Raw genomic sequence first — 23,376 nt, forward strand, 5'->3', positions numbered from 1 at the left:
CATAGAGTCTCATAGAGACCCATAGAGATACAGAGACTCGTAGAGTCTCATAGAGACAGATAGAGATAGAGAGACTCATAGATAGAGACCCATAGAGATACAGAAACTCATAGAGTCTCATAGAAACCCATAGAGATACAGAGACTCATAGAGTCTCATAGAGACAGATAGAGATACTCATAGATAGAGACCTATAGAGATACAGAGACTCATAGAGTCTCATAGAGACCCATAGAGATACAGAGACTCATAGAGTCTCATAGAGACAGATAGAGATAGAGAGACTCATAGATAGAGACCCATAGAGATACAGAGACTCATAGAGTCTCATAGAGACCCATAGAGATACAGAGACTCATAGAGTCTCATAGAGACAGATAGAGATACAGAGACTCATGGAGTCTCATAGAGACCCATAGAGGAGATACAGAGACTCATAGAGTCTTATAGAGACCCATAGAGATACAGAGACTCATAGAGTCTCATAGAGACCCATAGAGATACAGAGACTCATAGAGTCTCATAGAGACACATAGAGATACAGAGACTCATGGAGTCTCATAGAGACCCATAGAGATACAGAGACTCACAGAGTCTCATAGAGACCCATAGAGATACAGAGACTCATAGAGTCTCATAGACACCCATAGACATACAGAGACTCATAGAGTCTCATAGAGACCCATAGAGATACAGAGACTCATAGAGCCTCATAGAGACCCATAGACATACAGAGTCTCATAGAGACCCATAGACATACAGAGACTCATAGAATCTCATAGACACCCATAGAGATACAGAGACTCATAGAGTATCATAGACACCCATAGACATACAGAGACTCATAGAGTCTCATAGAGACCCATAGAGATACAGAGACTCATAGAGTCTCATAGAGACCCATAGAGATACAGAGACTCATAGAGTCTCATAGAGACCCATAGAGACACAGAGACTCAGAGTCTCATAGAGACCCATAGACATACAGAGATTCATAGAATATCATAGACACCCATAGACATACAGAGACTCATGGAGTCTCATAGAGACCCATAGAGACACAGAGACTCATAGAGTCTCATAGACACCCATAGACATACAGAGACTCATAGAGTCTCATAGAGACCCATAGACATACAGAGTTTCATAGAGATCCATAGAGACCCATAGAGATACAGAGACTCATAGAGATGCATAGAGACCCATAGACATACAGAGACTCATAGAGTCTCATAGAGACCCATAGAGACACAGAGACTCATAGAGTCTCATAGACACCCATAGACATACAGAGACTCATAGAGTCTCATAGAGACCCATAGACATACAGAGACTCATAGAATCTCATAGACACCCATAGAGATACAGAGACTCATAGAGTCTCATAGAGACCCACAGTTAATTGTAGTCCCCGCTTCCGCTTCCGGCCCCCTCCATCCCTCTATCCCCTCCTCCATTTCCGCTTCCGGCCCCTCCCCTCTCCTCCCTACCCCTCACCCCGCCTCCCCGTGCGCGCGCGCGCTTTTGTTGCGCGGGAAAGCGGCGGCTCCGAGAGCAACACCACCACCACCCTCAATCCTCCTTCTCCTCAACCGAGATAATTTTGTTCGTTCGTTTCTTTGTTTGTTTGTTGTTGTCGTCGCCGTTGTTCCCTCCGTCTCCCGCGTCGTCAACAACGGCCGCGAGCAACGAACCTTCTCACAAGCCTCCGCCGAATAGCCAACATGAGCTACCAGCGGCCCCCAGCCGACGTGGAGGACATGTACACGCTCAAGGTATGGGACGAGACGAGAGAGACACGATAGACGGGACAGAGAGAGAGACACGGTAGACGGACAGAGAGACAAGAGACGGACAGAGAGAGAGACAGACAGAGAGACCTGGACAGAGAGAGAGAGACTGACAGAGAGAGATACACAGAGAGAGAGACACGACCGCGCGGCCTGGGTTACTTTCCGCGAAGCCCCCCGGCTTGCCTGAATCTCCCCCCCCCCCTCCATCACCGCCGCCGTTGGGGGTCCCCGCGCGTGCTCGGCCAGGCGCGGCTTCATCAACGCCCGCACGCGGCTCGCTTTAGCGTGTAAAATGAAACTTGGGTTCGCGTACGACGGAAAAAAAAAATTGGGTAACCGCGAACACGTATATATTTGTGTTATTTTAAACGAGCAAACACAAACATTTGGTGTTTTTATTTTTTTAAAAAAAATGTTTTTTTGATGCGTTCGCCTCACACGTGGGGGGTGGTGGTGGGGGGGAGGTTGGCTGCGCTAGGCCCCAGCGAAGCCTGCGCTAGGCCTCGGCGAAAAGCCTGCCCCGACTAGGCCTCGGCGAAAAGCCTGCCCCGACTAGGCCGCAGGCGCGTAAGTTCGCCCGTTAAGACGAAGACCACTTAACGGCCGACTCTCTCCTACGCCGGAGTTGCTAATTTACGCACGGAAACAAAAAATAAAGATGCGTCCACAAATTCCTTTCGACGGGGGAATATATATTTTTTTTGCGCGACGCGGCCATCCCGTCAAACCAAGCAAACCCGTCGTTACGATCGTCGTGTTTCGTCGTCGTTACAATTTGCTGTTCGTTGGCGATGATTTTTTTTCAACGACAAATTATAACGCTTGAGGCCCTCGCTTTTTTTTGTTGAGAAAAAAAAATAGATATCTATTTAACGCGGATAAGTTGTTGTTTGTGGTTGGTTGGTTGGTTGCGGTGAGGAGAGGTTTGCAAGGGGTTTGTGTTTTTTGTTCTAGATTTGAAGCTTTGGGGACTGCAAGGATCCATACTCTTTGGTTCTATTCGGTAAAGTCACGTAGGTGAAAAAAATATAAAACAACAAAAATCACGACGTTTCGGCCACAACACAAGTGGCCTTCTTCAGGTGAAGGAACAGAACTGTCGGGACGACAGTTCTGTTGAGTCTGTGGGTTTCTGTGGTTTAGTATGAGTCTATGGGTTTGTATGGTTTAGTATGAGTGGGTTTCTATGGTTTAGTATGAGTCTATGGGTTTCTATGGTTTAGTATGAGTCTATGGGTTTCTATGGTTTAGTATGAGTATGGGTTTCTGTGGTTTAGTATGAGTCTATGGGTTTCTATGGTTTAGTATGAGTCTATGGGTTTCTATGGTTTCGTATGAGTCTTTGAGTTTCTATGGTTTAGTATAAGTCTATGGGTTTCTATGGTTTAGTATGAGTCTATGGGTTTCTATGGTTTAGTACGAGTATGGGTTTCTATGGTTTAGTATGAGTCTATGGGTTTCTATGGTTCAGTATGAGTGGGTTTCTATGGTTTAGTATGAGTCTATGGGTTTCTATGGTTTAGTATGAGTATGGGTTTCTGTGGTTTAGTATGAGTCTATGGGTTTCTATGGTTTAGTATGAGTCTATGGGTTTCTATGGTTTCGTATGAGTCTTTGAGTTTCTATGGTTTAGTATAAGTCTATGGGTTTCTATGGTTTAGTATGAGTCTATGGGTTTGTATGGTTTAGTACGAGTATGGGTTTCTATGGTTTAGTATGAGTCTATGGGTTTCTATGGTTCAGTATGAGTGGGTTTCTATGGTTTAGTATGAGTCTATGGGTTTCTATGGTTTAGTATGAGTATGGGTTTCTGTGGTTTAGTATGAGTCTATGGGTTTCTATGGTTTAGTATGAGTCTATGGGTTTCTATGGTTTCGTATGAGTCTTTGAGTTTCTATGGTTTAGTATAAGTCTATGGGTTTCTATGGTTTAGTATGAGTCTATGGGTTTCTATGGTTTAGTATGAGTCTATGGGTTTCTATGGTTTAGTATGAGTCTATGGGTTTCTATGGTTTATTATGAGTCTATGGGTTTCTATGGTTATTATGAGTCTATGGGTTTCTATGGTTTAGTCTGAGTATGGCTTTCTATGGTTTAGTATGAGTCTATGGGTTTCTATGGTTTAGTATGAGTCTATGGGTTTCTATGGTTTAGTATGAGTCTGTGGGTTTCTATGGTTTAGTATGAGTCTGTGGGTTCTATGGTTCAGTATGAGTCTATGGGTTTTCATGGTTTAGTATGAGTCTATGGGTTTCTGTGGTTTAGTATGAGTCTATGGGTTTCTGTGGTTCAGTATGAGTCTATGGGTTTCTATGGTTCAGTATGAGTCTATGGGTTTCTATGGTTCAGTATGAGTCAATGGGTTTCTATGGTTTAGTATGAGTCTATGGGTTTCTATGGTTTAGTATGAGTCTATGGGTTTCTATGGTTTAGTATGAGTCTATGAGTTTATATGAGTGTCTGTGGGTGTCTGTAGGTCTATGAGTCTCTGTGGGTACCTGTGGCTCTATGGGTCTCTGTAGTTCTATATGAGTCTATAGTTTTATATGGGTCTCTGTGGGTCTGGGTCTCTGTAATTCTATATGAGTATGGTCCTATATGGGTCTGGGTCTCTATAATTCTATATGAGTCTATAGTTCTATATGGGTCTGGGTCTCTATAATTATATATGGGTCTCTATAATTCTATATGGTTCTCTATAATTCTCTATGGGTCTCTATAATTCTATATGGGTCTCTATAATTCTACATGGGTCTCTATAATTCTATATGGGTCTCTATAATTCTACGTGGGTCTCTATAATTCTATATGGGTCTCTATAATTCTATATGGGTCTCTATAATTCTACGTGGGTCTCTATGCTGCTATAAATTCCCACGTGGTGGCGATGATATCAGTCACTCCCTGAGCTTGCTATCTTTGCTGCGATGGCTGGGCCTGCATCTGCAGAAGAGCTACAATAGAGCGAGGCCTTTACAGCTGATTCTATGGGTTTCTGTGAGTATCTGTGGGTCTCTGTGGGATCTGTGGTTCTGCGAGTCTCTATAAGTTCTCTATGGGTCTTTGTGTGTCTCTGGTTCTATATGGGTCTCTCTATAGTTCTCTATGGGTCTCTGTGGGTCTCTGTGGGTCTATGGGTGTCTCTAGTTCTCTATGGGTGTCTCTATAGTTCTCTATGGGTCTCTGTGGGTCTATGGGTGTCTAGTTCTATATGGGTCTCTCTATAGTTCTGTATGGGTCTCTGTGGGTCTTTGTGTGTCTCTTGTTCTCTATGGGTCTCTCTATAGTTCTCTATGGGTCTCTGTGGGTTTATAGTTCTCTATGGGTCTATGGGTGTCTAGTTCTATATGGGTCTCTCTATAGTTCTCTATGGGTATCTGTGGGTATCTGTGGGTCTTTGTGTGTCTCTTGTTCTCTATGGGTCTCTCTATAGTTCTCTGTGGGTCTCTGTGGCTCTATGGGTGTCTCTAGTTCTATATGGGTCTCTGTGGGTCTATGGGTGTCTCTAGTTCTGTATGGGTCTCTCTATAGTTCTGTATGGGTCTCTGTGGGTCTATGGGTGTCTCTAGTTCTCTATGGGTGTCTCTATAGTTCTCTATGGGTCTCTGTGGGTCTATGGGTGTCTAGTTCTATATGGGTCTCTCTATAGTTCTGTATGGGTCTCTGTGGGTCTTTGTGTGTCTCTTGTTCTCTATGGGTCTCTCTATAGTTCTCTATGGGTCTCTGTGGGTCTATAGTTCTCTATGGGTCTATGGGTGTCTAGTTCTATATGGGTCTCTCTATATTTCTCTATGGGTCTCTGTGGATCTTTGGGTTTCTCTAGTTCTGTATGGGTGTCTCTATAGTTCTCTATGGGTCTCTGTGGGTCTATGGGTTTCTAGTTCTATATGGGTCTCTCTATGTTTCTCTATGGGTCTCTGTGGGTCTTTGGGTTTCTCTAGTTCTGTATGGGTGTCTAAAGCGTGTCTCGTTATTACCCACAAGGCAGCGGGGGACGAGGACATAGACGTGAAGACGGGTGCGGGGAGGGAATGAAGCGTGTCTCGTTATTACCCACAAGGCAGCGGGGGACGAGGACATAGACGCAATGGTGGATGCAGGGAGAGAATGAAGCGTGTCTCGTTATTACCCACAAGGCAGCGGGGAACGAGGACATAGACGCAATGGTGGATGCAGGGAGAGAATGAAGCTTGTCTCGTTATTACCCACAAGGCAGCGGGGAACGAGGACATAGACGCAATGGTGGATGCAGGGAGAGAATGAAGCGTGTCTCGTTACTTGTCCGAAACGTCGCCCCCCCCAATCCGGGACGCGTTCGCCAAAGGGGAGACACCCTACTAGCAGCAGGAGGCTCCAGGCAACGTAGCTCTTGGATCAACGGGGAACGTGCAAACCCCAGCACCACGATAAGGTTACGGCCCTGCGGCAAGGTAGTTAACATCTGCCTAGCTTCCGCGAGGATGACGGTGAGAGATGGACGCAGACTCCAAATATATACAGCAACAGGCAGCAGGGTTGGGATCGAACCCACGACTTCCTGCAAACCAGGTGAGGTAGTTAACGTCTCCCTCGGCTCCGTGAATGGTGATGGTGATGATGATGAGAGAGGCCCTGACTCCAAACATACAGCATCAGGGTTGGGATCGAACTCATGACTTTTTGAAAACCAGGTGAGGTAGTTAACGTCTCCCTAAGCTCCGTGATGGTGATGATGACGATGAGAGAGACCCTGACTCCAGATATACAGCAACAGGTACCAGGGTTGGGATCGAACTCATGCCTTCCTGAAAACCAGGTGAGGTATTTAACATCTCCCTCGGCTCCGTGATGATGATGAGAGATAGACGCAGACTCCAAATATACAGCAACAGGCATCAGGGTTGGGATCGAACCCACAACCTCCTGTGTACAAGGCGAGGTAGTTAACATCTCCCTGGGCTCCGTGATGATGATGAGACCCTGACTCCAAATATACAGCAACAGGCATCAGGGTTGGGATCGAACCCACGGCCTCCTGTGTACAAGGCGAGGTAGTTAACATCTCCCTCGGCTCCGTGATGATGATGAGACTCTGACTCCAAATATACAGCAACAGGCATCGGGGTTGGGATCGGACCCATGACCTCCTGTGTGCAAGGCGAGGTAGTAAACATCTCCCTCGGCTCCGTGGTGATGAGAGATAGACGCAGACTCCAAATATACAGCAACAGGCATCGGGGTTGGGATCGAACCCATGACCTCCTGTGTGCAAGGCGAGGTAGTAAACATCTCCCTCGGCTCCGTGGTGATGAGAGATAGACGCAGACTCCAAATATACAGCAACAGGCATCAGGGTTGGGATTAACATCTCCCTCGGCTCCGTGATGATGATGATGAGAGAGAGACCCTGACTCCAAATATACAGCAACAGGCATCGGGGTTGGGATCGAACCCACGACCTCCTGTGTGCGAGGCGAGGTAGTTAACATCTCCCTCGGCTCCGTGATGATGATGATGAGAGATAGACGCAGACTCCAAATATACAGCAACAGGCATCGGGGTTGGGATCGAACCCACGACCTCCTGTGTACATGGCGAGGTAATTAACATTTACCTCGGCTCCGTGATGATGAGAGAGAGACCCTGACTCCAAATATACAGCAACAGGCATCAGTGTCGGGATCGAACCCACGACCTCCTGTGTGCAAGGCGAGGTAGTAAACATCTCCCTCATCTCCGTGATGATGATGAGAGATAGACGCAGACGCCAAATATACAGCAACAGGCATCAGGGTTGGGATCGAACCCACGACCTCCTGTGTGCAAGGCGAGGCAGTTAACATCTTCCTCGGCTCCGTGGTGATGATGATGATGAGAGAGACCCTGACTCCAAATATACAGCAACAGGCATCGGGGTTGGGATCGAACCCACGACCTCCTGTGTACAGGGCGAGGTAGTAAACATCTCCCTCGGCTCCGTGATGATGATGATGATGAGAGATAGACGCAGACTCCAAATATACAGCAACAGGCATCAGTGTCGGGATCGAACCCACGACCTCCTGTGTGCAAGGCGAGGTAGTAAACATCTCCCTCGGCTCCGTGGTGATGAGAGATAGACGCAGACTCCAAATATACAGCAACAGGAATCAGGGTTGGGATTAACATCTCCCTCGGCTCCGTGATGATGATGATGAGAGATAGACCCTGACTCCAAATACACAGCAACAGGCATCAGGGTTGGGATCGAACCCACAACCTCCTGTGTGCAATGCGAGGTAGTCAACATCTCCCTCGGCTCCGTGATGATGATGATGAGAGATAGACCCTGACTCCAAATATACAGCAACAGGCATCAGTGTCGGGATCGAACTCACGACCTCCTGTGTGCAAGGCGAGGTAGTAAACATCTCCCTCGGCTCCGTGGTGATGAGAGATAGACGCAGACGCCAAATATACAGCAACAGGCATCAGGGTTGGGATCGAACCCACGACCTCCTGTGTGCAAGGCGAGGTAGTTAACATCTTCCTCGGCTCCGTGGTGATGATGATGAGAGACCCCGACTCCAAATATACAGCATCAGGCATGAGATCGAACCCACGACTTCCTGTGTACAAGGCGAGGTAGTTAACATCTCCCTCGGCTCCGTGGTGATGAGAGATAGACGCAGACTCCAAATATACAGCAACAGGAATCAGGGTTGGGATTAACATCTCCCTCGGCTCCGTGATGATGATGAGAGATAGACCCTGACTCCAAATACACAGCAACAGGCATCAGGGTTGGGATCGAACCCACAACCTCCTGTGTGCACTCATTCACTCACCCGCTCAATAATGTATTCACTCATTCACTCACTCACCCACCCACTCGCTCATCACGCTCAATAATTCATCCACTCACCCACTCATTCACTTGCCCACTCACTCATCACTCTCAGTAATGTATTCACTCACCCACCCACTCGCTCATCACGCTCAATAATGTGTCAGCTCATTTATCCACTCTTTGGCTCACCCCACCCACTCGCCGCACTCAATGAAGTATTCACTCACTCACCAACTCATTCACCCACTCACTCATTCACTCACCCGCTCAATAATGTCCACTCATTCACTCACCCACCCACTCGATCATCACACTCAATAATTCATCCACTCACCCACTCATTCACTTGCCCACTAACTCATCACGCTCAATAATGCATCCACTCATTCACTTACCCACTCACTCATCACACTCCATAATATATCCACTCATTCACTCGCCCACTCATCCATTGAATCATTTATCCACTCATTCATCCACTCAACCACCCATTCGCTCATCACAATCGATAAATGTATCCACTCATTCATCCACACGCGCACACACCCACTGCTTCCTCTTCAAAAGTCTCAACTAGACATCTGTGAAAAGAGCGATGCATAGCTCATCTGATTCCCCCAGCATGAATACGATATTCTGATTTCGATTTAAAGCTTTCGTGACTGCAAGGATTCATCTTCTTTGGTTCTTTCGGTAAAGTCACCACCACCACGTAGAATGAGAATAATAAAATAATAAATTGATAAAATAAAATAACACAATAAAATTCTCACGACGTTTCGGCCACAACACAAGCGGCCTTCATCGGGTGAAGGAACAGAACCGTCGGGACGACAGTTCTCAGTTCTCCAGACAGTCTCGTCCCAGTCTGGAGGACAGTCTCGTCCATTCACCTGATGAAGGCCGCTTGTGTTGTGGCCGAAACGTCGTGAGAATTTTATTGTGTTATTTTATTTTATCAATGTATTATTTTATTCTCATTCTACGTGGTGGTGGTGACTTTACCGAAAGAACCAAAGAAGAATTTTCTGATTCTCACCTGGTTACGTGACATCAGCTTGAGCTCGTTCAATCAATTAATTTACCAACTCGCCTCTCATTTGCTCTCTCTCACCACATCTCCCCATCTCTCCTTCCCCCTCTCCTCCCTCCCCCTCTCTCCTTCACTCTCTCCTTCACTCTCTCCCTCCCACTCTCTCCTTCCCTCTCTCCTTCACTCTCTCCTTCACTCTCCCCCTCTCTTCTTCACTCTCTCCTTCCCTCCCCCTCCTTCACTCTCTCCTTCACTCTCTCCTTCACTCTCTCCTCCCTCCCCCTCTCTCCTTCCCTCTCCTCCCCCTCTCTCCTTCCCTCTCTCCTTCCCTCTCTCCTTCACTCTCTCCTTCACTCCCTCCTTCCCTCCCCCTCTTTCACTCTCTCCTTCACTCTTTCCTTCACTCTCTCCTTCCCTCTCTCCTTCCCTCTCCTCCCCCTCTCTCCTTCCCTCTCTCCTTCACTCTCTCCTTCCCTCTCTCCTTCCCTCTCTCCTTCACTCTCTCCTTCCCTCTCTCCTTCACTCTCTCCTTCACTCTCTCCCCCCTCCCCCTCCTTCACTCTCTCCTTCCCTCTCCTCCCTCCCCCTCTCTCCTTCACTCTCTCCCCCCTCTTTCACTCTCTCCTTCCCTCTCCTCCCCCTCTCTCATTCCCTCTCTCCTTCACACTCTCCTTCCCTCTCTCCTTCACTCTCTACTTCCCTCTCCTCCCTCCCCCTCCTTCACTCTCTCCTTCACTCTCTCCTTCACTCTCTCCTCCCTCCCCCTCTCTCCTTCACTCTCTCCCTCTCTCCCCCCTCCCCTCTCTCCTCCCTCCCCCTCTCTCCTTCCCTCTCTCCTTCACTCTCTCCCCCCTCTTTCACTCTCTCCTTCACTCTCTCCTTTCCTCTCTCCCCTCTCCCTCTCTCCCCTCTCCCTCCCACACCCCCCACCCCTCCCACCACCACCACCCACCCCACACCACCCACACCACCACCTTCCGCCCCCCCCCCCCCTGCCAGGTGGACAACTTGACGTACCGCACCTCCCCCGAGACGCTCCGCCGCGCCTTTGAGAAGCACGGCGACGTGGGCGACGTGTACATCCCGCGCGACCGCTACACGCGCGAGTCTCGCGGCTTCGCCTTCGTCCGCTTCTACGAGCGGCGGGACGCCGAGGACGCCATGGAGCTCATGGACGGGCGCCTCCTGGACGGGCGCGAGATGCGGGTCCAGATGGCGCGCTACGCCCGGCCCCCGGACTCGATGCGCCGCGGCGGCGGCGGCGGCGGTGACCGCGGCGGTGACCGGGGAGGCGGCGACCGCGACCGGGGAGGCGGCGACCGCGACAGGGGAGGCGACCGGGGAGGCGGCGACCGCGACCGGGGAGGCGACCGGGGAGGCGGCGACCGGGGGCAGCCGTACTCGGCCTCGGCCTCCTACAACTCGTCGTCCGGCTCGCGCAGGGACTACGGGTGGGTGGTGGTGGTTGGTGGTGACGGTGGTGGTGGTGGTTGTGGTGGGTGCAGTGGTGGTGGTGGTTGTGGTGGCGGTGGTGGTGGCGGTGGTGGTGGTGGTGGTGGCGGTGGGTAGTGGTGGTGGTGGTGGGTGGTAGCGGTGGTGGTGGTGGCGGCGGCGGTGGTGGCGGTGGTGGTGGGTGCGGTGGCGGTGAGTGCGGTGATGGGTGCGGTGAGTGCGGTGATGGGTGCGGTGATGGGTGCGGTGCAGGTGGGTGCGGTGGTTGCGGTGGTGGTGGTGATGGTGCAGGCTGTGTGTGTGTAGTGCAGGCTGTGTGTGTGTAGTGCAGGCTGTGTGTGTGGTGCAGGCTGTGTGTGTGTAGTGCAGGCTGTGTGGTGCAGGCTGTGTGTGTGTGTGGTGCAGGCTGTGTGTGTGTGGTGCAGGCTGTGTGTGTGGTGCAGGCTGTGTGTGTGTGTGTGTGGTGCAGGCTGTGTGTGTGTAGTGCAGGCTGTGTGTGTGTGTGGTGCAGGCTGTGTGTGTGTGTGTGTGGTGCAGGCTGTGTGTGTGGTGCAGGCTGTGTGTGTGTAGTGCAGGCTGTGTGTGTGTAGTGCAGGCTGTGTGTGTGTGTGTAGTGCAGGCTGTGTGTGTGTGTGGTGCAGGCTGTGTGTGGTGCAGGCTGTGTGTGTGTGTGTGTGGTGCAGGCTGTGTGTGTGTGTGTGGTGCAGGCTGTGTGTGTGTGTGTGGTGCAGGCTGTGTGTGTGTGTGTGGTGCAGGCTGTGTGTGTGTGGTGCAGGCTGTGTGTGTGTGGTGCAGGCTGTGTGTGCAGGCTGTGTGTGTGTGTGTGGTGCAGGCTGTGTGTGTGTGTGGTGCAGGCTGTGTGTGTGTGGTGCAGGCTGTGTGTGTGTGTGGTGCAGGCTGTGTGTGTGTGTGTGGTGCAGGCTGTGTGGTGCAGGCTGTGTGTGTGTGTGTGTGCAGGCTGTGTGTGTGTGGTGCAGGCTGTGTGTGTGTGTGGTGCAGGCTGTGTGTGTGTGTGGTGCAGGCTGTGTGTGTGTGTAGTGCAGGCTGTGTGTGTGTGTAGTGCAGGCTGTGTAGTGCAGGCTGTGTGTGTGTGTGGTGCAGGCTGTGTGTGTGTGGTGCAGGCTGTGTGTGCAGGCTGTGTGTGTGTGGTGCAGGCTGTGTGTGTGTGTGCAGGCTGTGTGTGTGTGTGTGGTGCAGGCTGTGTGTGTGGTGCAGGCTGTGTGTGTGTGTGTGGTGCAGGCTGTGTGTGTGTGTGTGGTGCAGGCTGTGTGTGTGGTGCAGGCTGTGTGTGTGTGGTGCAGGCTGTGTGTGTGGTGCAGGCTGTGTGTGTGTGGTGCAGGCTGTGTGTGTGTGGTGCAGGCTGTGTGTGTGTGTGTGTGCAGGCTGTGTGTGTGGTGCAGGCTGTGTGTGTGGTGCAGGCTGTGTGTGTGTGGTGCAGGCTGTGTGTGTGGTGCAGGCTGTGTGTGTGTGTGTGTGGTGCAGGCTGTGTGTGTGTGTGGTGCAGGCTGTGTGTGTGGTGCAGGCTGTGTGTGTGTGTGGTGCAGGCTGTGTGTGTGTGGTGCAGGCTGTGTGTGTGTGTGGTGCAGGCTGTGTGTGTGGTGCAGGCTGTGTGTGTGGTGCAGGCTGTGTGTGTGTGGTGCAGGCTGTGTGTGTGGTGCAGGCTGTGTGTGTGTGGTGCAGGCTGTGTGTGTGGTGCAGGCTGTGTGTGTGTGGTGCAGGCTGTGTGTGTGTGGTGCAGGCTGTGTGTGTGTGTGTGGTGCAGGCTGTGTGTGTGTGGTGCAGGCTGTGTGTGTGTGGTGCAGGCTGTGTGTGTGGTGCAGGCTGTGTGTGTGTGGTGCAGGCTGTGTGTGTGTGTGGTGCAGGCTGTGTGTGTGGTGCAGGCTGTGTGTGTGTGTGGTGCAGGCTGTGTGTGTGTGGTGCAGGCTGTGTGTGTGTGGTGCAGGCTGTGTGTGTGTGTAGTGCAGGCTGTGTGTGTGTGGTGCAGGCTGTGTGTGTGTGTGGTGCAGGCTGTGTGTGCAGGCTGTGTGTGTGTGGTGCAGGCTGTGTGTGCAGGCTGTGTGTGTGGTGCAGGCTGTGTGTGTGTGTGGTGCAGGCAAAAACAACCCCCTACATCCTCGTGGTGCCAGACGGCAACGCTGTGGTGAGCAGTGCCGTGGGCGGAGGGCCAACTCAGATTGGCCTTTCCCCTCATGGCGTCTGTAACAACCACAGCCTGCAAATGGGGGCTCTGGATGGGTGCAAGGGGCTTGTAACCCCTCCAGCTTGAATTATTTACCACAAAACGACGTCTGAAATATCTAATTAATAAGCTGGTGCCGGAGCGAGGCCCCGGGGGGACAGGCGTCTATGACGTCTCCTGGCCAAACACATCATACACTGACTCACTCGTCATGCGCTGACTCGCTCACACATCATACACTGACTCACTCACACATCATACACTGACTCACTCACACATCATACACTGACTCACTCGTCATGCGCTGACTCACTCACACATCATACACTCACTCACACATCATACACTGACTCACTCGTCATGCGCTGACTCGCTCACACATCATACACTGACTCACTCACACATCATACACTGACTCACTCACACATCATACACTGACTCACTCGTCATGCGCTTACTCACTCACACATCATACACTCACTCACACATCATACACTGACTCACTCGTCATGCGCTGACTCACTCACACATCATACGCTGACTCACTCATCATGCGCTTACTCACACACACATCATACACTGACTCACACATGCACTGACTCGCACATCATACACTGACTCGCACATCATACACTCACGCTGCTGCTGACTCACTCACACATCATACACTGACTCACTCACACATCATACACTGACTCACTCACATCATACACTGACTCGCACATCATACACTGACTCGCACATCATACACTCACGCTGCTGCTGACTCGCTCACACATCATGCACTGACTCGCACATCATGCGCTTACTCACTCACATCATACACTGACTCGCACATCATACACTGACTCACTCATCATACACTCACGCTGCTGCTGACTCACTCACACATCATACACTGACTCACTCACACATCATACACTGACTCACTCACACATCATACACTGACTCGCACATCATACACTGACTCGCACATCATACACTCAAGCTGCTGCTGACTCACACATCATACACTGACTCACTCACACATCATACACTGACTCACTCACACATCATACACTGACTCGCACATCATACACTGACTCGCACATCATACACTCACGCTGCTGCTGACTCACTCACACATCATGCACTGACTCGCACATCATGCGCTTACTCACTCACATCATACACTGACTCGCACATCATACACTGACTCACTCATCATGCACTTACTCACACATCATACACTGACTCGCACATCATGCGCTTACTCACTCACATCATACACTGACTCGCACATCATACACTCACGCTGCTGCTGACTCGCTCACACATCATGCACTGACTCACTCACACATCATACACTGACTCACTCACACATCATACACTGACTCGCACATCATACACTGACTCGCACATCATACACTCACGCTGCTGCTGACTCACTCACACATCATGCACTGACTCGCACATCATACACTCACGCTGCTGCTGACTCACTCACACATCATACACTGACTCACTCACACATCATGCACTGACTCACTCATCATGCACTTACTCACTCACACATCATACACTGACTCGCACATCATACACTGACTCGCACATCATACACTCACGCTGCTGCTGACTCGCTCACACATCATACACTGGGAGTGTTGTGCTGCCAGCTATGGCTGCAGGTTTTGTCGTACGTGTCATGTATATCGTTTATTGTTAAATTTAAAATCACAGTTCCTATGATTACTGTTGTTACATTGGTTTTTTTTTAGCTTTATTTTGGTGATTCGAAAACATATGGTTCATTTAAATTGTCTTATGGTGGTTGTTGTTGGCTTGCACCACGTTGATTTTTGCACGCAGCGTTTTAATATTTATTTTTTTTTGTGTGTGGAATATTTTGCTGGGTTATTCCACGATGTTTCTGTTACGTGACGTCGCTTTAAAATGTTCCGGGGTTCAAATTTTGTTTGTTGCGGTTGCACCCGACTTAAGAGCCGCATGGCTCACAGGGCCGTACCCAATCAATGAAACTGGTCGAGCACCAATTGGGTCGAGGCTCAAAAGAAAGCGGTCCCTTGGTGCGGACCAATCCGTTTCAAGGACAATGCATCATATATTATCATAGTATATTTTTTGTGTTTGCATTTTGACTGCAGGTATTGTGGTTAATGCAGATATGAATCCTTGTAAAAAGGTTTCATTTTTTTGCCATTTTGGCAAGCTGGACCGGTACCGGCTCTGGCTCCTGCCACCATGACGGGTGGACAGTCCTCTACTCGGGGCAGGAGACTGCCAAACAACAGGGTGTGGCTCTTCTTCTGAACAAAAGAATGAAGGGGGCGTGGGAGCGTGGCGGTGAGGTGTGGGAAGCTGTAAGCCCCAGGCTACTTTGGGCTCGCCTTCCCATCAACCGGAGGCGAGGAGTGGTGGTCATGGTTACTTATGCCCCCACCGAAGACGAACATCCGTGGAGGGATGCAGGCAAAGCCGATGAGTCAGATGCCTTCTATGACCTCCTGTCACAGGTGCTGGCTAAAGTGGCCCCCCGGGATAGTCATCTTTTTGGGTGACTTCAATGCCCGAGTTGGACATGATGCTGGCACCTGGTCTGGAGTGATTGGAAGGCATGGGCCAGATCATCTCAATAACAACGGTAGGAGGCTGCTAGATTTTTGTGCAACCCATGGGCTTGTAATTACCAACATGCTGCTCCGGCATCGGCGCATCCACACAACATCATGGATGCATGCCGGGTCCACGCAAAAACAACGGATGCAGGCCCATGTCCTTGACACCAGGACCTACTGTGGAGCTGATCTGCCCTCTGACCATCGACTAGTCATCTGTAAGATGCGCCTGCCATTCTTCCACTCCGGTGGTGGGTGTACACCCAGGACCCCATTCAAACCCATAGTGGCCTGGTCTCAGCTAGCTGATGAAAGTTGCAATCGAGAATTTCATCATCGCTTGCGGCTGGGGTTGGCATTGTCCCCCACTCCTCCAGATGTCGAGGGGAAATGGACGAGATTTAGGACTGTGGCTCATGCAGCTACAATGGCTGCTATGGGTACACGGTCCAGACCTCCCCTGGCTGAAAGAGGAGGTGTTCAGGCTGACTGAGAAAAAGCGACAGGCCCACTGTCATCGGCTACAGAATCCCACGTCAGAGAATGAGGAGGCTTACCGCAGCCTTTGCTCGGAGGTTCGGAGAGCCGTGAGGCGATGCAAGGATGGGTGGTGGTTACAGGTTGCTGAGGAGATGGAGTCTGCCTCAATGGCCCGCAATCACAAATCGCTCTAACTCCATCAAAAAAGTAACTTGCAGCGCCACACCTATTACCATCATTAGGGGAAAGAACGGTGATCCAATCTCCGACTCCCAGGAAGAGGTTTGCAGATTTCCTGGGGGAGGGGAAATTCCTCATCTGGGAAAACATCATGGGACAAAGTGGGGATGACCCTGCTGAGGCTGCGGTGCCTCATATTGGAAGAAGCCACCCCCTGCGAGTGGCTGGCTGAGGTGCCATCTGTTGAGGAAGTACTGAAGGCGATCAAGAGTCTGACACCAGGAAAGGCAGCGGGCAGAGATCTCCCATGTGAAATACTGAGGGAGGGTGGCGTTTGTGCACAGACTGCCCTACATCACATCATAACAACAGTCTGGACCACTAGACGGGTTCCGCAGGATTGGAAGGATGCCCTGGTGGCCCCCCTCTTTAAGAAGGGGGGCCGCACAGACTGTAACAACTACAGGGGCATCTCACTCCTCAGTGTGCCGGGAAAGGTCCTGGCAAGGATGATTCAACATCGCCTTGCTAGGCACGCACGCTGAGGAGAGGCTTGCGGAGCCCCAATGCGGTTTCAGGAAAGGGCGGTCCTGCACAGATGCCATATTTTCTGTGCGTCTGCTACAGCAGAGGTAGGGAATTCCAACAAGACCTACATATCTGCTTTATTGACCTGGTCAAGGCCTATGATACCATCAGTAGGCCTGGGCTCTGGGTTGCTCTTCGTGCTTTCGGAGTCCCTGACTCATTGAGGACCTTCATGATGGTGAGCGGGCCCGGGTAAAACTACGTGGCCGGGAGTCAGAGCCATTCCCTGTACACCTTGGGGTGCGACAGGGATGTCCTCTGGCTCCCACATTATTTAACATCTATTTCGACCACGTAGTTCGTGAAGCCTTCAATAGCTGTACCGGAGGAATTTTTATTTGGTACAGAAAAATGGGAGGCTGTATATTATTGGTTCTTTCGGTAAAGTCACGTAGAAGTGAAACAATAAAATAATAAAAATATATTGTTTTAGATTCTTATTTTATTGTTTCCCTTCTACGTGACTTTACCGAAAGAACCAAGAATATGAATCCCTGCAGTCACGAAACCTTTAAATCAAAATTTAAATGGGAGGCTGCCGGGTGCGGTCAAGGGATGACTCCATATTGGTCAACCACGTTACGTATGCCGATGATCTGGTAATTGCTGCTCACTCAGAGGAGGAGTTGGAGGCGCTGCTGCTGAACGTGGAGCGTGCCACTAAGAGGTGGGGCCTTACCATCAGCCCCACCAAAACTGAGCACCTGCCTGGGTATTTTGTACCATCGGACACTCCAACCCCACAACTCACAATTGGTTATGGGGCAGTTGTGGAGAGAGTGGAGAGTTTACCATACCTGTGCAGTGTGCTCATGACCGGTTCCTGTTTGACAACAGAGGTCTCACTCCGAATCAGTCGAGCGGCAATATCTTTTAATCGGTTGGATAATGCTGCGTGGAAGCTACCTGGTCTGTCGCTCCGCACGAAGCTTCAGGTCTTCTCGACCACAGTCGTTCCATCCCTTCTCGTTAATGCGAAACGTGGACCCCCCTAGTGGAACATCTTCGCCGGTTAGAAACATTTAGACTGGCCTGCCCAATGATCCATCCTGGGTTTAACCCGCAGACTGGATTGTGTGAGGAGCCCACAAATCCTTGAAATATCCCATCGGTGAGCTCCTCCGGGCAGGCAAGACTGCGTTGGCTGGGTCATGTAGCCCGCATGCCCAGCCACCGCATGCCTAAACATCTTTTGTTCGGTTGTATAGATGGGGCTGAACGGGCGCGGCACGGGCTAGAGAAGAGATGGAGTGATGTGGTACAGGAGGACGTGGAGCTGAGTGGACTTGCTGATGACCGGTACCAGCGGTGTCAAGATTGGCCTCTGTGTGGCGGAGGCTCGTGAAGGATGCTACTGGGCAGTCGGAGGCAGTCGCCCTCCAACAACAACGGAGGGCGGAGGAGCGACGCTCGCAACAACGAGCGGAGCGCCGGGTGGCTAAAGCACAGCAGGTTGGCGCAGTAGGGGGCACAGGTGGTGCATCAGCCAGTCATCTCGGTCAGTCGACCCGTGGTACCTGCTGGGTCTGCCCCGTGACCTCCTGCCAGCGGGCGTTCGACACTTCACGTGGCCTCAAGGTGCACATGGCCTGGCACAAGCGTCGTGGTGACGTCACCGCCACTTAGTGGCGAATGGCGGTTGTTGTGGGTGCAGGCTGTGTGTATGTGGTGCAGGCTGTGTGTGTGTGTTGTTGCAGGCTGTGTGTGTGTGGTTGCAGGCTGTGTGTGTGAGCGAGCGGGAGAGAGAAATTTGCTTGTCAGTGTAAGCTGTGTTCGTGACTGTAACTCAGAGAGCCAACGTAGGCAGGTTGGATAGGAACATCTCAGCCAGTTACGACCTAAACTGGTTGATAACGTCCTTCCAATGATTGCTCAGTGTATATAGTGTGTGTTGTAGTTTAGTGTATGGTGTGTTTTGCAGTGTATACTGTTGTGAAGTGTATAGTGTATTATGTAGTGTATAGTGTGTTGTGTAGTTTATAGTGTATTATGTAGTGTATAGTGTGTTGTGTATAGTGTGTTGTGTATAGTGTGTTATGTAGTGTATAGTGTGTTATCTAGTGTATAGTGCAGTGTGTTATGTGGTGTATAGTATGTTATGAGGTGTATAGTGTATTACGTAGTATATAGTGTTGTGTAGAGTATAGTGTAGTGTATAGTAGTGTAGTGTGTTATGTGGTGTATAGTATAGTAGTGTATAGTGTTATGAAGTGTAGTTTAGAGTATAGTGTGTATCGAACTTTTGCACCGTGCGTAGCTAACGGTGTAAATCAGGATGTGTGGGGTTTACCTTAACTCTTAACTCTCTCCCCCCACTCTCCCCTCACTCTCTCCCCACTCTCTCCCCCCTCACTCTCCCCACTCTCTCCCCCCCTCACTCTCTCCCCACTCTCCCCCACTCTCTCCCCACTCTCTTCCCCCTCTCCCACTCTCTCCCCACTCTCTCCCCCCCTCACTCTCTCCCCACTCTCTCCCTCCCCCACTCTCTCCCCACTCTCTCCCTCCCCCACTCTCTCCCCACTCTCTCCCCCCCTCACTCTCTCTCCACTCTCTCTACTCTCTCCCCCCTCACTCTTTCCCCACTCTCTCCGCCCCTCACTCTCTCCCCACTCTCTCTACTCTCTCCCCACTCTCTCCCCCCCTCACTCTCTCCCCACTCTCTCTACTCTCTCCCCACTCTCTCTACTCTCTCCCCACTCTCTCTACTCTCTCCCCACTCTCTCCCCACTCTCTCCCCCCCTCACTCTCTCCCCACTCTCTCTACTCTCTCCCCACTCTCTCTACTCTCTCCCCACTCTCTCTACTCTCTCCCCACTCTCTCTACTCTCTCCCCACTCTCTCCCCACTCTCTCCCCCCCTCACTCTCTCCCCACTCTCTCTACTCTCTCCCCACTCTCTCTACTCTCTCCCCACTCTCTCTACTCTCTCCCCACTCTCTCTACTCTCTCCCCACTCTCTACTCTCTCCCCACTCTCTCTACTCTCTCCCCACTCTCTCTACTCTCTCCCCACTCTCTCCCCACTCTCTCCCCCCCTCACTCTCTCCCCACTCTCTCTACTCTCTCCCCACTCTCTCTACTCTCTCCCCACTCTCTCCCCCCCTCACTCTCTCCCCACTCTCTCTACTCTCTCCCCACTCTCTCCCCTCACTCTCTCCCCACTCTCTTCTCCCCCCCCACGGCTTTCCCACCCCCCACGCCAACCGCAGGCGCCGCCGTCGCCACAGCAGCTCGCGAAGCAGCTCCCGCTCCCGCTCCCGCTCCCGCTCCCGCTCCCGTTCCCGCTCGCGCTCCCGCTCCCACGACTCACGCAGCCGCCGCAGGAATGACGACGGAGGAGGCGGCGGAGGCGGCGGAGGCGGCGGAGGCGGTGGAGGCGGCGGCGACCACCGCGACAACAAGGAGAGGGACCGCGACGGAGACAACAAGGAGCGTGGCGGCGGTGACAACAAGGAGCGTGACAACAAGGAGCGTGACAACAAGGAGCGTGGTGACAACAAGGAGCGTGGCGGCGGTGACAACAAGGAGCGCGAGAGGCCCCGCGACGGGGCGGATCGCTCACGCTCCAAGGACGGCGGTGACGGTGAGAGGGACCACCGGGAGCACCGCCCCTCATCCCCCGGGGCTCCCCGCTCCTCATCCCGCTCACCGGCACCGCCCTCCCACCACCACCACCACCGGCGTCGCTCTTCGTCCTCCTCGCCGCCGGCAGTGGCGGTGTCGGCGTCGGCGTCGGCGGCATCGGCGGCGGCCCCCCCCCGCGGGGCCCACGGCCGGTCCCCGCCGGGGGCCGGGGGGTCGAGGTCGAGGTCGCGGGAGCGCAGGGGCGGGGCGGCGGGGGACGGGAGGTCTCCCCCGGGGTCGCCCGCGGGGCGGCGCTCCGAGCGTTGATTTGACGGCGGCTCGACGGGCGCCCCACCCGACGAGCCCCCCCCCCCACCACCGACTCCACCGACTCCTCCACCGACTCCTCCACCGACTCCTCCTCCGACCCCTACCTCCGACCCTACCCCCACTCGACTGAAATGCCCGCCACCTAACTACTGTCGCCCCGCCCCCTTCCACAATGGCCCCGCCCCCTTCCACAACGGCCCCGCCCCCCCCCCTAACGAGTCGACTCTCCTCCGTCGTGAAGTCAGCATTGGGGGTTTGCGCAAATCAAGACGGCCGCTTTGTCCGCGTCTGGGTGACTAGCCGGGCAGGTGACTGGCCAGGCAGGTGACTGGTCGGTCGCGTGACTAGCCGGGTGGGTGACTGGCCGAGCGGGTGACTAGCCGGGCGGGTGACTAGCCGGGCGGGTGACTGGCCAGGCGAGTGACTAGCCGGGCGGGTGACTAGCCGGGCGGGTGACTAGCCGGGCGGGTGACTGGCCGGGCGGGTGACTGGCCAGGCAGGTGACTAGCCGGGCGGGTGACTAGCTGGGCGGGTGACTAGCCGGGCGGGTGACTAGCCGGGCGGGTGACTAGCCGGGTGGGTGACTAGCCGGGCGGGTGACTGGCCAGGCGGGTGACTAGCCGGGTGGGTGACTAGCCGGGCGGGTGACTGGCCGGGCGAGTGACTAGCCGGGCGGGTGACTAGCCAGGTGGGTGACTAGCCGGGCGGGTGACTAGCCAGGCGGGTGACTAGCCAGGCGGGTGACTAGCCGGGCGGGTGGCCAGTTTGGCGACTAGCCGGGCGACATTACAATAGGAGTTGGGACGGCGTTGCAGTCAGGTTTGGCTAAAGGCACGGCGATGTCGCCGTGCCTTTAGCCAAACGGACACACAGCGACGTCACGGTGATGTCACGGCGACGTCACCGTGATGTAGCCATGACGTCACCGTGACGTAGCCATGATGTAACAGCGACGTTGACGTCACCGTGACGTAGCCATGACGTCACAGCGACGTCACCGTGACATAGCCATGACGTCACAGCATCGTCACCATTGACGCAACGGCGACGTCACCGTTGAAGTCACGGCGACATCGCCGCGACGTTGCTGTGACGTCACGGCTCAGATGTGGACAAAGCAGCAGGAGCCCCCCCCCCCAGTCCTGACCCCCTCCCCCTCTCTTTAATTAATTAAATCGGCCGTGATCCTTTGACCTTGGCGTTTGACCTTGCGGTTATTTTGAGGAGGAAGCTGAGGGGGTTGTCGGTGGGGGTGATGGGGGGGTTGGTTAGGGCGAGAGGGTGAACCGTCGTTAGGTCTGTGGGTGGGGTGGGTGGAGTGGGTGGAGTGGGTGGGGTGGGCGGGGTGGGTGGGGTGGGCGGGGTGGAGTGGGTGGGGTGGGCGGGGTGGGTGGAGTGGGTGGGGTGGGCGGGGCGGGTGGGTGGCGATATTGGAGTTAAATCGCCTTCCCCTGTCCCCTGATTGGGCTCGTTTAATGATCACGTGACCATTTATTCAAGACATACTCCCCACACACACTCTCACACACACATTGTACACAGACTCACGCACGCACACACAGACTCACACACACAGACTCACACGCACACAGACTCACACACACAGACTCACACACACACAGACTCACGCACACACAGACTCACGCACACACAGACTCACGCACACAGACTCACGCACACAGACTCACACACAGACTCACACACACAGACTCACACACACAGACTCACACACACACAGACTCACGCACACACAGACTCACGCACACACAGACTCACACACAGACTCACGCACACAGACTCACGCACACAGACTCACACACAGACTCACACACACAGACTCACACACACAGACTCACACACACAGACTCACACACACCGTACACACACACACACACCGTACACACACATCGTACACAGACTCACACACACACTCCTCACACAGACTCACACACACACTCCTCACACACACACACATCGTACACAGACACACACACACACACACTCCTCACACAGACTCACACACACTCCTCACACACACACACACTCCTCACACAGACTCACACACACACCTCACAGACTCGCACACACACTCCTCACACACACACACCGTACACAGACTCACACACACATACTCCCCACACAGTTTCACACACACACACATTGTACACAGACTCACACACATTGTACACAGACTCACACACACACAGCGTACACAGACTCACACACACATTGTACACAGACTCACACACACGTTGTACACGGACTCACACATACATCCTATACAGACTCTCGCGCGCTCACACACGGACTCGAACACACACAGACACACACACACTGACTCGAACACACACAGACA

The 23,376-nt window shown here is 52.6% G+C and overlaps 1 protein-coding gene across 3 annotated transcripts; it reads left to right on the forward strand.

The window, feature by feature from the left end:
* The first annotated feature begins 1,440 nt into the window (after positions 1-1,440).
* LOC116958095 (uncharacterized) lies at positions 1,441-22,213 on the forward strand. Of its 3 annotated transcripts, none has more exons than XM_032980584.2 (4): positions 1,441-1,775; positions 10,634-10,967; positions 11,001-11,085; positions 20,336-22,213. In XM_032980584.2, exons 1-4 carry the CDS (start codon positions 1,725-1,727, stop codon positions 21,015-21,017), a joined length of 1,152 nt encoding a protein of 383 aa, XP_032836475.2. In that variant the 5' UTR covers positions 1,441-1,724; the 3' UTR covers positions 21,018-22,213. The 3 variants fall into 3 exon arrangements, with proteins under 3 accessions (XP_032836475.2, XP_075919748.1, XP_032836473.2); XM_076063633.1 differs by having other exon boundaries at positions 10,634-10,934; positions 10,968-11,085; XM_032980582.2 differs by having other exon boundaries at positions 10,634-11,085.
* The last annotated feature ends 1,163 nt before the right edge of the window (positions 22,214-23,376 follow it).

The sequence above is a fragment of the Petromyzon marinus genome, unplaced genomic scaffold (genome assembly GCF_048934315.1).
Source record: "Petromyzon marinus isolate PM22_M1 ecotype Great Lakes invasive population unplaced genomic scaffold, UKy_Petmar_22M1.pri1.0 PM_Scaffold_168, whole genome shotgun sequence".
NCBI lineage: Eukaryota > Metazoa > Chordata > Hyperoartia > Petromyzontiformes > Petromyzontidae > Petromyzon > Petromyzon marinus.

What these genes read in the sequence shown, in the direction of transcription:
- LOC116958095 (XM_032980582.2), top strand. Translation starts at nt 1,725, where the DNA reads ATGAGCTACCAGCGGCCCCCAGCCGACGTGGAGGACATGTACACGCTC. An exon ending in AGGACATGTACACGCTCAAG is followed by an intron (nt 1,776 to 10,633) that starts GTATGGGACGAG and finishes CCCCCCTGCCAG; the next exon opens with GTGGACAACTTGACGTACCG. An exon ending in GGCTCGCGCAGGGACTACGG is followed by an intron (nt 11,086 to 20,335) that starts GTGGGTGGTGGT and finishes CGCCAACCGCAG; the next exon opens with GCGCCGCCGTCGCCACAGCA.